We start from the raw sequence: 15,073 nt of genomic DNA, 5'->3' as shown, positions 1-15,073 counted from the left end.
GCTGCTGTCCTCACAGTAGCCTGCTCACACCAGCAAGGCAGCGGAGGGCAGCAGGGACCTTCACCCCACAGGCAGTGGGCACACCGTGTCCCTAGGCATGGCCCCACAGCCGACTGGAGGGCTCAGCTGCTCCCAGGGCATGAGACGGCTTTTCCTCTCCTGCTCCGCTTTGTACTCCAGATCTTCTGGACTGGGAGTAGGCTGCACAGGGAGAGGAGCCAGCCCCACAGCATCAGCTGCCTGCTGTGCAGTATTGGTTCCTCCTGACCCAGGGAGAGCTGGCATGGACACCCAGCTCCGCACGCTGCCCTGCTGCCAGGCTTGCTGCGCATGCATTTTCATAGGGTATGTTTTTCCTTTCCATCACTTTCGCCCAGTATAGGAATTATTGGCAGTGCTAGCTTCCAAGTTATTATTTGATCCAAGATTTTGCAGGCTTCCACGAAGGATCTTTCCTTGTGCAAGTGCACCATTTCGCACGCAGCAGGTCCTGCCTGACTCTCCCTGCCACAAAAGCAGGCAGCACTGCCCAGAGTGCGCTCCCCATGATGAGGAGCTGCGAGAAGGCATGGCCCCGCAGCCACGGGCATCACCGCCCAGCTCTGCCCGGCTGCTGCCTGCTCGGCTCTGGCTAATCCGCAGAGAGACGAAGGGGACAGAGAGTATCTCAGCTTCTTCTCCAGGGGTTATTCTGGAACAGTGCTCGGCTGGCAGGATGGGCCGGTCATGGGGAGCACCTTCTACTGCATGCTTTGACCCATCTTTCACCTCAAGCATAGGCTGTGGTGGTGAAACGGGATGTGGGACATAACTGATCAGGCTGGAAATGGAAAAGGGGAGAGCCCTGTTTGAGGAGGACAGGTAGCCGTGCCAGTGGGGAAAGTCCTAGAGCTAAATACCCGCTTGCAATTTGGGTAACAGCGGGCGTATTCAGCTGGGAGGCCAGCAACCTGTCTGCCAGCTGGCAGGGCAGGTGGGCACGGGGTGCCGAGGGCTGTGTGCGGCCCTGCTTCCCGCTCCCGTCCAGGGCTGCTCTGTCCCTCTCTGGCACCGATCCGGCACCCGGCAGGAGCTTGGGCCGTGTCCTCGGGGCAGCCACGGGCACACATCCCAGTCCCAGCGAGCATCCACGCCAAGCGGCTCCATCCTGGAAATGCCAGCACCCTTCCCAATTCCAGCCGGTTCCCTCCTGTTGCCATGACAACCCATGACCTCACTGAATTCCTTGGAGATCTGCCAGCATTTTCAGTGGAAACAAAGCTAATTAACACGGTTTTCCTGATGCCCTCCCTGTCTGCAGGGGCTTGGACATGCTTGGGGCTGGGGTTGGAGCCGGTTCCTCTGCCGATGTGGGCAGGCAGCTGCCCATGGGCAGCAGGGTTCATGCCTTGCAGCCAGCCCAGGTCTCACGCGTGCCCATCACCGTGGTGTCTGACCGACCCGGTGCTCCTGGCTGCAGGGAACGCCCCAGGATGTGGGGAGCACCAGGGCCCTCCCTGACCTGCACAGGCTCCAGCTGCTGCCAGTGCCCAGTTTCCCCAGTTTTGCCCTGCTCAGCACAGCACACAAGGCCAGGACGGAGGAGAGGGATCGAAGAGTGAGACGAACAGAAATAAATGAAGAAACTGAGTCCTCTGCTCTCCCACATGTGACATCTGAGAGCAGCTGCACAGTTACCAGGGTGCCCTAATGAGAGGCAGAGGGTGGGAAGGGAGAGGACGGTGTCAAGGGGTGATGATACCACTGCATGCAGAGGGACCACCCGGCTTGAGGGACTGCAGCGTTAGGGATTGCAGCGTGCAGGGACTGGATCAGCTCCACGCTGCTGGGTGGGGACGTGCAGGCTGTGCGGGGGACCTGCCAAGGGGAAGGCCACGAGTGGGGATGCCCCACGGTCAGCAATGTGTGCAGGGCTGGACACGGGGGGTGCTTCTCCAGGACAGCAGGGGAGTTGGCACCAGAAGTTGGAGTGGGTGTCCAGGGTGGGTGGAGTAGGTGCCCAGCCGAGCACACCCCCATGCTGAGCCAGCGTAGGTTGGGTGTCCCACCCAGCCTGGGGATCCTGCTTGGCTTCGGGGCTCATGGCAAGCCAGGGCTTGTGCCTGCCCAGGGTCGATCTCAGACTGGGGATGCACACCGGGCCCAGGACTCCTGCCTCCCCCAGGGGTTCCTGTCTGCATAGGGTCCTGCTCTGCCCAGGGGTGCCATTTGTCCCAAGGTCCTTCCTGGCCCGAGGGTCCCTTTTGGCCTGGAGCCCCACTTCACCCAGGGCTCCCATCTGGTCTGGGGGTCCCTCTTGGCCTGGGGCTCCCGCTGTGCCCAGGGAGCCTGTCTGTCCCGGGGGTCCCATCTGTCCCAGTGGTCCCTCTTGGCCTGGGGCTCTGGCTGTGCCGGGGGGTCCCATGTGCCCGGGGTGCCTTTTGGCCTGGGGCTCCTGCTGTGCGCAGGCATCTGTGCCGGCCCGGGAGTCCCGTGTGCCCGGGGGTCCCGCGCGGTGCGGAGCGGTGGCCGTGCTGGCGGCGGCGGGCGGGGAGGCCGCCCCCGGCATCCCGCGGCCCGGGGGGCGGCCCCGGGGAGCGCGGCGCGGCCGCCCCCGCAGCCGGCGGCAGGGCAGGGCCAGCCCCGCGCGGCTCGGCGCGGCTCGGCGCGGCTCGGGCCGGCGCTGACGGGCTCCCGGTGCCGCCGCCGGCTCCGGCATCACATGACTCGCCCGTCTGCGGGAGACGCGGCTCCGGGACGCGGCGCTCCCCCGGCAGAGCCGCCGCCGCCGGCGCCGCGGGAGGCGAGCGCTGCGCGGGCAGGGCGGCGGGGCTCGGCCGCGGCATGAGCCGCCGCGGCGGCCGCCGGCTCTCCGGGGGCAGCGGGCGCCGCTGATGCGGGCGCGGGGGCTGCGGCTGCTCGCCAGGGACCCGCCCGCCGGCCGCCCGGCGGGGACCATGTGAGGAGCTGGCGGTGCCCACCAAGATGCAGAAGGGGATGCGGCTCAATGACGGGCACGTCACCTACCTGGGGCTGCTGGCGAAGAAGGACGGCGCCAGGAAGGGCTACCTGAGCAAGCGGAGCTCCGACAACACAAAATGGCACACCAAGTGGTTCGCGCTGCTGCAGAACATGCTCTTCTACTTCGAGACCGACTCCAGCTCCCGGCCCTCGGGGCTCTACCTGCTCGAGGGCTGCGTCTGCGACCGGGCGCCCTCCCCCAAGCCCTCCCTCTCGGCCAAGGACTCCCTGGAGAAGCAGGTGGGCGCGATGAGGTCCCGGGGCCGGCGCCCCCCTGCACCGGCCGCTGTCGGAGGGGGATGATGCCCCGGGGCTGCCCCCGCGGGGGTCCCGTCCGCGGCCCCGCCCGGGGCTCTGGCCGCGGCCCCGCGCTCCCCACCCCGCGCACGCAGCCCCGTTCCTCGGGGCTCCCGCCGGCGCCCGGGACCTGCCCCACGCGTGACCGGGGCGTGGGATGAGGCTGGCCTGTGCCGGGGGAAGGGGGAATGCTCCCCGGGGTTGCAGTGCCGGTCCCCCGGCCGCGCTGCCAGCGCACCCCGGGGCAGCGGGTGAGTTCATTACGGGGGTGTCGGGCTCTGCCCGGAGCCCCCCCCTCCATCGCGGCTAATTAGCCGCCGGTAATTGGCGGCGGGGCTGCGGCGCAGGGCGCCCCCCGGCGGCCGCGGGCCGCGCTTTGCGCAGCGGAGCCCCGCGCCCCACGCGTGTCCGCGGCGCGGCCCGGCCCCCGCGCCCGCCGCCCCGTCTTGCCCCGGCCGAGGTTTTGGGGCAGTGGCCCGGCGGGGCGTGGAGAGGCCCGCGGCCCCCAGGGCTCCCGTGGGGTTGCTCCGTCCAAGCTGTGGCTCGGCCACTCGGCTTCGATGTCTCCCAGCTTGACGCAGCCCCCCGTGTGCACCCCCCGGGGTCTGCCAGGGTGCTGGGGAGCAAACCCACACCCGGCCCTGTGGCGTGGGCAGCCTGGGCGATGGGTGTACGGTGCTCAGCGTGGGGTGGGGTGGGGGGCACACAGGGCCTTGTTTTCACCAGGATTTCATCCCGCTCCCGCTCCCCGCACGTGTGGTTCATGCTCCTGTAACAGACCCGGCTGGAAAGGCTGTGCATCCCCTCCCGGGAGGTGGGGAGAAGCGGAGCCGGGGGCCCCCCATGCCACACGCAGGGCTGGTACTTGGCTGCAGTGCTCCTCGCCAGATGCTAATGTCTGCGGGTGGAACAGCACTGAAACAGCAAAGATGTTGTGAGGCCCTGGGAGAATCTGGGTCCCCTCTGGCAGTGCCTGGGGACACAGCCGCAGGGACGGCAGCCCCTGACGGGCCCGGGGGTTGGTTTCTCTCCCCTGGCTGCGCCTTTCCTAGGTGGGCAGGGTGGCACCGAGCAGTGCGGCGTGCAGGGCTGGCAACCTCTGGCTTGTTTGTCTGGTGTCATTTGCTGGAGTTCGGGGAGTGTCTGAGCAGCCAGACAGGGAAGGGGTTGGTGCCGGGTAAGGGGGGAGGAAGGACTGGCTTCCAGCCTTGGGGTGCAAATCCCTGTCCATCGCTGCCATAGCTTCCAAAATCACCTCCAGTCTCATGAACGTGGAGAGGAGCCCACTGTGGTTGAATTCACCCCTCGATCACGGTGCATGGAGTGCAGCCACACACCCAGTTGGGTGCCCATGTCATAGAGGGCACCGGGAAGCCCCTTGCAAGGAGGAGCGGGGGTGGTTTTCCCAGCACTGGCAGCCCAGGCTGGGTGCTTGCAGGAGCCACCATGCATTTTGGGTCCAGCTCTGCAGGTCTTGCATAATTTCTGCCTAAGCAGGCTCCCAGGGAGGTGGTGGTGAGCACTGCCGGCAGACTGCAGGACAGGCCCCGTGGGCACCCGCCTGAGGCAAGGGGCTGGCTGGGAGGAAATAAGCTCCTTAATTGCCTCTGGCTAATCATGGCACGCTCAGCACTCCAAAAAGCTCTGCCACAGGAGTGAGGCAGTGCAGCACCACCGCTCCATGGCACGTCTTCTCACTCCTGGCAGGGATCACGGGAATATTTCCCTGTTCAGATCAAAATACTGTTTTTTTGCAACAGCTGTGCCTCCTCACAGTCCTGGCTCTTGCATTGGAGCAGCCACTGGTGTACCGCACGGTTGACTATAGCAGCAAGGAAGGGTCTATGTCTGCAAGGGGGTCACACTGCTGTCCTGTTTTGTCAGCTGTGTCCCTTTAGGTAGCAGTGTAATAGATATTGTTGCGCGTTCCTGGTTTGGCTTCAGTCAAGCTTGCTAGCCAGGTTTAAATCAAGCTCGCTCACCAGGTTCTGACTCCTCGTGTTTGTGCAGGAGGGATTTTCCACCAGGTGAACATTAAGGGGAGGATGTCACAGCCCCTTTCCATTTCAAAATGCACCTGGAAGATTTATCCTCGGTGAAAATGAGGGGCTGCTGTCACAGCGCAGTGAGATCCTGCCACACCAAATATTTACCAGGCCGCTGATCTGCACCGATTTACCAAGATTTAGCATCTGGCTCATAATTTTGTATAATTCATTAGGGCAAATTTAAATGAAAGTGCTCAAGCACTTATATGCCCACTGCTTTGCAAACTAATTAATGGCATACCAGATGAGATAAGCAGCAGAATATTTATGGTGCAGATCTGCAGCATGGTCTGTGCAGGAGGGTGAAAGCAAGCAAACGGCAAGCAAAGCTGGCAGGTCTCTGAGAGAAAGGTGTCCGAGTTCTGCAAACCAGATCAAATGTTTTCTTCCACCTCACTTGGTACCGAGCGGTGTTCAGCATCGCTGGATCTTCCTTTGAAAGGAAGGTGCTGAGGAATTTTCTAGCATTGCCAGTGATCACCATTAATTGTTTTTTGAGTGTATTTATCTGTCTGGGCAGTTTCAACTGGAGCTATGAGGACAGCATTCCCTGCAGCAGAGGAATTTCAGGTTTAGATTCCTTCTTCACTGGAGTAAAGCCTGAAAGGTTCCAAATTCTCCACAAAGGAGAAATTTTACAAGGTGGGTCTTTCAAAACCGCCTCTTTTTTAAAGTTCACATATTTCACTTTGGTGGGGCATTTTTTTTTCTGGGAATGCAGTGTATTTTTAGCGTGTACATGTGAGAATAAAGGAGCAAAGTTATTTGAAAAACTGAAACACTGAAAAGGGGATTTGGACGCCTCTGGAAACTTTCTTTTCTGTTTTTGTTACGCTTTTCTGCAAATGAAATTTTCTTCAAACCAGTTTGATTTGGAAGATATTTTATTGTTGGGTGGGCTTCAGGCTGTGGCCCGGAGGAAGGGTCTGCTGGCTCTGCCTGCGCTGCCCCGCACAATCCGGGAGGTTGGCATTTGGGCTGCTCGGGGCGGTGGTGTCAGCAGCGTGATGGGCGCACGCCCGGCGGTGCTGGGACGGGGGTGAACCCTCCCTTTTATTCTGCTGTGGTGTCTGGGCCATGCCGCCCCCCGGGACGTGCTGTCTCCGGTCTCTCAAGGGTGAGGATGCTGGGATGTGCTTTCATGTGGTCACATCTCCTGCCTCTTGGTGGAAGGAGCCATGAGAGACCCCCCAGGTCTGTGCTGTGTTGCAGGGAAGGGCGGGCAGGACATGGGGTGCCCCGGGTGGGACTGCACGTGGTGGGGTGCAGCCAAAGTGAGATCCTGGCAGAGGAGCTGAGCAGGTGTGGAGGTCTGGAGCTAATCCATCCCCAACCTCGTGGCAGCGTGCTCAGGGCTGGGCAGGCCCTGGTGTGGGGTGAGGGCTCTCCATTGCACGCGAGTCGGGCAGCAGGAATCCCGGCTGGGTTTGCTCCGTGGATCCAGCCTTGAGTCAGATTTGCAGACCTGTACCCTGATGCCATGAGTTATTCTTAACCAGCAGCCCTCTGTGCCTCAGACAAGAGCCAACATGATGCTGAGTCAAGTGGTAGCACTGTGCGAAACCCTTGACTTGAAACTCAGAAGCTCTCTGGAGCTATGAGTCTTTTTTTCCCACAAAGCTTGGGCTGCTTTTGTGAACACACAGCCTATAGCTGGACATTTTCTTCCCCATCTCTGAAGCGTTTGCCAGGGATAGGTGTAACATTAGGTGTAACGTAGGGGAGACTCAGGGAAGCATTTTGTACCATGATGCAAAGCTGAGGACGAGTGGTCAGTGGGTGGGTGCATGTGGCTGTAGTCTCCCAGTGGGATGGGAGAAGGCTTGTGGAAACGGTTCTCACCGGCACGTTGGGGAAGGACTTTGTCTTCCATCTCCCCAGAGTATGTCCAGCCCCTGTCCTGCTCATTTCCCTGCACAGCTAAGGAGGGCATGAGAAAGTCACATCTTTTCTTAGGACCAGCAGCACAGAGTAGAGGGTGCTGAGCAGAGACAAAACGCAGTCACCGAGGGCACCCTATCTGGTGGCACCCGTCTCTGAGACACTGGAAGAGCTGGTGGGAAGTAGAGCTGGGGGATGCTTGGGTGCCTCGGGGACGCCTGCCCTCATGGGGCGTCAGGTACCTGCAGCAGCCCCAGCCAGCCCGGCAGCTCCAGCTCTCTTGGAGCCGAGCCTCAGGCCCCGCTGACAGAGCCGTCCCTGGCGGCAGGAGAGCTCAGGCAGCTCTCTGGGTGTGCAGCAGCACGGGCCACGGGATCCAGCTGTGCCTGTCCCTGCATGGAGGGTTCACCTGGACAGAGCTCCCAGTACCCTCAGAAAGGGCTGCTATGGGTGAGCTAGGGACAAACGCAGTCTCGCTCTGCGGGTGGGACTGGGCAGGCGCCCGCTGCTGGTCCCTCTGCAGACGAGGGTGGCGATGGCCCTTCCAGAGCTGCCGGGCATTTGCCCAGACCTTCTCCTCTAGCATGAGGTGGAGGTGCCTTTGCTGGGTGCTGCTGTCCCAGCCCCCGTGGCAATGACGAGTGGCCTGTGCCCCCCGAGACCCCCTGGCTCTTTCCATCAATGGCAAGGGGAGTCCTAGGTGATGGGTTCCCCTCCTGGGCACCTCTGCTAAGTGCCCAGTTGCCCGGGGTTATCTGGGCCACGGGCTGTGCTCTAGATGAGTGGGAGCAGCAGCAGAAGACCCACAAGCAGCTTTGAACATGGTCCTGAAATGAGGCGGGCAGGAAAGGGCTCAGAGCAGTGTGCAGCTCCGGTCCCGGTGATAGGAGGGGACAGAGCAGCTTCTCACTGGGGCGAGCAGGGCATCCATGGACACCCTGAGCAGGGCTGCCCCGCAGCCTGGGCACCCTCTGCTCTGCTCTGGGGGTGCAGGGCGGTGGGGCGAGGATGCTCCCGCGCAGGGTGCGGGGTGGCTGCCCACCCACCAGAGACCAGCACGAAGGCAGCGAAGCAAAATCAGCAGGTGCTGGTTGGTTCGGCAGGGCTGCCTGGAGACAGCAAGCGATCCCCGTGCCGCACGGAAATCCTGCGTTAGCCGTGCATCCAGCCGCAGCCGAGTCTGTGCAAAACATGCTTTGCACAGGAGGGTAACGCGCTTCTCGTCTTCTAGAAAAGTCTGTTTTTTCTTCGGGGTGTCGGTCTGAGCATACTGCTGCCTGATTGCCATCTTTCTGATTATTCACAGGATGCTTATTCAAAGGACAGGATAATGTAGTGTGATCCGTGTGACTGATCATGATGAAGTGATTACAGCTGAGTCTGAGTGCAGGACACCTTGCCTGTGCAGGAACTGGCTTTGTCACAGGATGAGAAACTATTCCTCAGATTTGTCATATAAATCCAAATAAGGCAATTTTGGGACAACATGGCCTTCTTACCAATGTTCTGTGAACAAAGGAGCTAAAGTCATGGAATGAATTGTTCCCCCAGCAGTACACACGATGTGAGCTGATGGGGATGCTGGGCAGATGGCAGCCGGGAGCTGTGGCTGAGGTTGTGCTCGTCACCGTCGTCAAGGGCCGGCTGCAGCCTGGGCCGCTCTGCTGGTGGCACTGACTGGCCAAACCAGTGTTTGCAGTACTCATGAGCCAAGCAAGGTGCGTACGTTAAACGTACTCATCCACCACTGGTGATCAGGGCTGTAAACATTTTAATGTTTACAAATGGTTTTCCAAAAGGCTGAGATCCACCGTAATCGATAGCTGCCTTTTGCACATCATCACGAGTGCAAAGTGCATGTCCCTGCATGGCCCCTGAGGTTGTGGATGGCGTCCGGGTACGTTGGGGTATTGCGTGCTCAGCAGTGAATGATTGCCTGTCCCAAGCCCCAGCGCAGGCGTTCAACACCTTCCCGAGGTTTTCTAGATCCAGAGTTAAGTTTAGCATCGATGTCTCAGATACTTGAGCTCCAGCTTCCAAAGTCCGCAGCTGGGTGCTTGAGCAGCAGCCCCCTCTGGGGCAGTGGGAATCCTGTCGGAGAAGCTGTTGGTTGTTGGATGGTTGAGAGGAAGTGGGTTTGTGCATCCAAACTCTGAGCAGAAGTAGTAAAATAGGTATTGGAATATTTTGGTTGCCAAAGTCCGGGAGTCAGTAGAGGTTGGTTTCTGATAAAGCAAAAAGGCCGAGAGCATTTTCACGGGTAAAACAAAAAATCTGAAAAAGAAAACGGTATTGAAAAGTTTAAAAGGACGTTTTTCAATATGATGTTTTTTAAAAATGTATGGACCACTTCTGATTAAGAGATCTCTTGGCTTAAGCTGTTTGGCTCTTCCCATAAGATTAATTCACCTGATTTGCTCACGTGGATCTTTGCCGTGCAGCCGGCCTGTTGTCCTGTTGGATTTTTATAAACTTTAAATTAAAACTTTTTTCCTAAACTCATGTACTTTTAGCCAGGCTTTCTGCAATGAGCTGAACGCGGCAGTAACTCATACCAGCAGCACAGAAACCTAAACGTATTTACATGCAATCTGATTTTTTGAACATAAATCACAATTTGTGAATCTAAACCTGAACTACCCATAAATTTGGAGATTATCCTGCTGGTTTTTTGTGTTTTAAATGTGTGCCATTTTTGTGTTTAAATGTGATGCCAGTCCATCCCCTTTATTCACACTTTCTCATCCAACAGATTAATGGAATCTGTTAAAGAAGCAGGAGGAGAGAGGAAAGAAACCTTCCCCCAGCCCAGTCTCAGCAGCCTCAGATACACTTTCTCAGCTGCACATACACAATTTGCAGATTTCTTGCAAACACGAAGGTGCAGAGTCATTATAGCAATGGCGATATTCATACGTGAAGTCTGGCAGAGGTATGAATGTCCGGTATACCCAGGGTTAGGACTTTGGTATAACGCTGGTTTCTTCATTAATTACTGTATAGAGTGATGCCGAGGCTGTATTTCCAAGCCGTGAGCGGCGAGGGTGCTCACGGTGCATATACCATGCAGGCACCGCTGGTACCTCGCAGCCATCGCCTGTACCAGGCTGAGCCTGTGTGGTACAGGCAACACCTGTGTGGTACTGGCGATGCCTGCCTGCCCATCTGCCAGCATCACTGGGTAATGTGCCAGAGAAGGAAAAATTGGTCTGCCTTTTTTTTTTTTAACAAATATTTCTGCACAAGACTTGGGGTGGGATTCACATGGGGTGAAGCCTCCTGCTGCAGAGGGTCCCCTGCCTGCTGTTTGCCCCACTCGTGGGTGAAGCCCACCCAGCTCGGCTGATGCTCAGCTCTAGTGCCCACGTGTGAGCATCCTTACGGTCCGTCCTGAAGCAGAGGACACAAATTTCTGCTTCTGGGATTTTTTCTTATTGTCAGCAAGCAAATGAGCTGCCTGACCACCCATCTCCTCTGTCCCAGTCCCCAGGTCCTGTCTTCCCAGAGCATATGCTATGTAGGTCAGGGAAGTTAAAAGCTGCCATGGCCGGCTGTGGATTTTTAAACTCGTCCATCCAGAGCAGGAAAATTCTCCTCCCTTGCCCTTTATGTCAGCTGTAATAATTGTCAGCTTCATGAACAGGTGGCCACATACCTATCTGCCACGGGCGGATGGAGGGCACACGCGTCCCCAGCATGGCAGAGAGTGTCCCCACTGCAGAGGGACAGAGGGAGGTATCTGCCACAGGGCGGAAAGGCCCCTGTGACGGCACAACAAAACCGCTTTGTGTGGGAAAGGGTGATGGTCACCGCTTCTGCGCAGGCAGTGTTGCTGGGGATGTTTCTGTCTTGGTCCCCGGCCTTCAGCAGAGCCGGGCACCGTCTGTGACCAGCATGGGTCTGCAGGAAAAGTGCCCAGCCACTGTCGGTCACGACATCGAGAGCAGTCTGGCAAGTTGTTCGGGCTGGAAAACGCTCTGCTCCAAGTTTAAAAAAATTCTGGAATATGTTGATTTTCTATTTTGGAAATAATGTGTCATTTTAAAGCTTATTTGAATTTATTTATGCGTTTACTTAACAGAAGGCAAGAAGCAAAGTAAAACCCTTCAGGAGCTTAGCTGGACCAGCAGCAGTGGGTTTGCTTATGGCAGGCCTGGCTCTGCTTTGCCCTTCTCTGGCTTTACTCTGGCAAACTGGAAAATTTGCTGTTTTGTCCCCGGTGCTGCGGTGTCGGTGGCTGTCTGAGGGTCCCGCGGCACCAACCCTTTGCTCCTGTTGTCCTGGGGCATGGGAGCTCTTGGTGTGCTGGTGGCTCTGGTAGGGGAGGTGAGAGCAACATCCCAGTGTGGCAGACCGGGACGGTCTCGTAGCTCCGTGTGTTCCCTCTGGACCCTGAGCCGATGGCTGGGCACCGGTTGGGTCTTTGTGGGCAGAGCGGGACGGCGCTGGCCAGCCGGGCGCTGTGGAACTGAAGCCCCGGTGCGTGCGGCTCTGCCACGGTGAGCGGGCGCAGGAGGGCTGGGCAGCTCTCAGCTGGGCACAGCGGGGGCACGGGGGGGATGCTGGTGCAGCCGCTGGCATGGCATGCCGTGAGCCCAGCGAGCAGCCCAGCTCCCTGCAGGCATGGAGCCCCATGGGAGCTCGTCCCTGCAGAAACACCATGTGGCACCTTGTCGTGGCCGTGGGACAAGGGGATCTGTGTCCCAGCAAGAACCCAGCATGGGAACCCCCAAAGCACAATGGCAAACATGCTCTCTGTAATCATCTCATTGGCTTCTATCGAGGATGTGGAGGATGGAGGAGCCCGAGCGTCCCAGCCATGGCAGGTGGTAATGGGCATCAGACGGACACAGGCACGGGAGCAGGCAAAGAGCATCTTGGGGTGTGCAGGGACCCACATCTTGGGGTCACCGGGAACCCATGTCTTGCTGTGCACAGGGACCTGTGTCCCGGGGCGGCAGGGACCCACGTCTGGGGGTGCACATGCAGGAGGTTTTGCTTCTCCGGCACTGGGCATGGCAGGAGGGCAGAGCCATTGCTGCACTAACTGTGCCAGCCCAGGGACATCAGACATGCGGGAGGACGTTTCTGGGGAGATAGTCCCTGCACATTAATCACTCAGGTAGTCTTCTTCATTAATTCAAAGTCGTTTGTTGAGGTTCTGGAAGCAGAAATAGCTCCCGAGCAGCATTTTGCTATTGTACTCTCCTCTCAGTAAAAATAGCCAAGCCGGTGCTGGGGATTTTTTGCAGAAAAAGCGACAGAGGGAGCAGAGTTTCAGGAGTGGACTCAGGGGTCCTGCACCGCGGCGGGTGCCAGGCCAGGTCCCTCCCAGCTGGGCCACGCTTGAGCAGAGCCCCAGGCACAATGCCAGCCAGGGCACCCCAGGAGCAACTGCTGGAAATGATCTTTGAGCTGCCGGCTGCTGGCAGGTGCTGTGGGGTCCCTGGAGGAGCAGCCCCTGCCTGTGCAGGCATTGCCTGGCCCTCTCCTGCCAGCACCTCTCAAGCTGCAGCTGCCCAACACCTCTCATGACAGCACTCGGCGTCCAGGTACGGGACTTTGCCAAACTACCTGCTGGAGCTGAAATCCTCCATGCTGGTGGCTGCCTTCAACTGAATTACTGTGAAACACTGGAGTTTCTGAGGCTGAAGCAAAAGACATTGTTTGCTTCTGCTGAAACCCATTTGCAGCCATCTCCCTGTGAGCCTTGGCAGTTCGGGGTCTGCAGGACGGATTTGGCTCGTGCTGTGTCTTCCCCCGGTGAAAAGCTCCAGGGCCAGAGCAGCCTCCAAGCCCTGCGGGGCAAGGGGGTGCAGAGCGCTTGGTTTGCCATGAGCCTGAGTTAGGGTGTGAGAGAGGAGAGGCTGCGGGGATCTCTGGCATCACAGGCTGTGTCTCATCGAGCCAGGGGGTCTCTGCCTTTCAGGGACTTTGGTAACTGCCCCCCCTAGTGTCCAGCACCCTCCCTTCCCTGCAGCAGGCAGGGCCTGGGAAAAGCCGGGCAGTAGTCGCAGGGCTGTGGCCGGCCCTGGGTGTTTTTTTTAACATTTCACTTTGTGACCTGAAATGCTCCTGTGTCATTCTTTCAGGCAGAACTGCTGTGTCCCCCTGAGGTTTCCTGAAATAAAAGCCCCGCAGTGCCAGGGGGCCCCACATCCCACTGTGCCGGGGGGCTGCGCATCCCGCAGCGGGTGCTCAGAAGGCACCACGGAAATGGGGGAGGCTGGAAAATGCCCCATAATGAGGGACTTAAGGAATTGCATCTGCTTAGTTTGTCAGGAAGCAGAGTGAGAGGTGGTTTGAGTAAGGGGTGTCAGTGCCTCCACGGCTGTGAGTTAATGAGGTCTTCAAATGAGCAAAAAGCAAGAGAAGAAGCAAACTCAAGCTGCAGGTAATTCGTGTTCTGCACCAGGCAAGGGTGGCCCAGCAGCTCTAACTGCCCCGGGGAAGCTGGGCGTTGGGTGGTGCTGGAGGCAGGGGCTCATCCTTCTGCTCCCTGCTCTCCGCCTGGTGCTGGTGAGCGTCTGGTCCTGTCTGTGGGTCTGTCCCACTGCCTGGCCAGGACCGCGCTGCCACCGAGCCTCGGCCCCCAACACAGTGAGTGCCTCTGGAAACGCTCACGGGCTGTCAAGTTTGATGTGTCACTGTGATAACAGAGAAGGATCATAATTTAGGCGGAGATAAAAGGTGGTGGGAGTTTTATTATTCAAATATAAAATAACTTCCTCCTTTCAAGCGTGCTGCACTTCCTGGGTATTGTATGGGGATAAATCAGAGTGACATAGGGAGCTGCGGCGCGTGTACTCACAGGAACCGGCTTTTAATTGTACACGGAGCAGCGGTTGGGACTGGACCTGGCCGCGGTGGGAAAATTTCAGACCCTCATCATCTGTCTCCGCTGCTGACAGCATTGAAGCTGCTATTTGCAAAACCTTCAGGAGTTTCTGGGTTTAAATTAGATGAGCAGGAAGCCATCTGTCAAAACGCTTTTGGTGTTGGTGTGTCAGGGAGGTGCCTTGATGGACCTGGTGGGCAAAGCAGGGGGAGAGGCAGGGTGGGCGCCTGTCCCAGGTCCCTGCCCCCAGTCCCTGCCACGGGCTCTGCCACCCCTTATTTTAAAATCCCACAAGTCCCGAAGCTGTGTGAGGTGCTGCTTTTCCAGAGGGCCCTGGGTAAGATCAGGGCGCTCTAACTCGGCACAATGCCTGGTCCTGCCTGTGGGCGCAGGGCTCTCAGCGGGTGTGCTGGCCCATGGGAGCACACACGGGTGCTGCATCATCCCCCGCTTCCCCCAAGGGACCCACAGCGCCTGGGAAGGGCAGCCCAGGGCTTGCCGTCCCATCCCCTCCCTCCAGGCAGCGACCGGTTTGGGGGAGCCACAGAGGCATCTCCTCATGTTTCTGGTGCCACGGGGACTCAGCCGAACTCTGGCTGTTGGCATCGGTGGAGCATGGGTCGGTGAATGCACGTGCCGCGGCGTTGGGGCAGTTTGTCCCTGTGGCACTGGGAGCTCACAGGGGCACCAGGGCTGAGAAAGGGCTTTCCCACCCCTCACGTCCCTGCGGTCAGGACACCGGGACTGGGGAGTGAGTACTTGGCAGTGCCCTGGCATGGCTGGTGATATTCCTGAGTCGGTGTTTAAGGGGAAGGATTTCCAGACTTGCCAATCTGATGAGCTCTTTTTAATGCTGTTTGCAAGGGAAGGTATGTAAGAGAGGTGGGCATAAAGCAGAGAGGCGTAACTACCTGTACAGTTTCAGAGACCAAAAATTTCTCGTGAATTTTCTATCAGAAATGTCTTGTTGCCAATAAAAGCCTTTAGGGGTGGGAGGGAGAAGAAAAGG

General features: G+C 58.5%; 1 protein-coding gene across 3 annotated transcripts in view; it reads left to right on the top strand.

The window, feature by feature from the left end:
* Window positions 1-2,882: 2,882 nt before the first annotated feature.
* The window catches only part of RASGRF1 (Ras protein specific guanine nucleotide releasing factor 1), a 45,656-nt gene continuing 33,465 nt past the window's right edge, over window positions 2,883-15,073 (top strand). For all 3 annotated transcript variants that reach the window (XM_076348182.1, XM_076348181.1, XM_076348180.1), the window contains exon 1: window positions 2,883-3,240. In XM_076348182.1, coding sequence (XP_076204297.1) covers window positions 2,965-3,240 — 276 coding nt within the window. In that variant the 5' untranslated portion in view covers window positions 2,883-2,964. The remainder of the gene's footprint in view (window positions 3,241-15,073) is intronic.

This window comes from Aptenodytes patagonicus, chromosome 10 (assembly GCF_965638725.1).
Source record: "Aptenodytes patagonicus chromosome 10, bAptPat1.pri.cur, whole genome shotgun sequence".
Lineage (NCBI taxonomy): Eukaryota > Metazoa > Chordata > Aves > Sphenisciformes > Spheniscidae > Aptenodytes > Aptenodytes patagonicus.
Note: the sequence above shows the minus strand (reverse complement) of the source record. Positions and strands in the feature narration are given on the sequence as shown.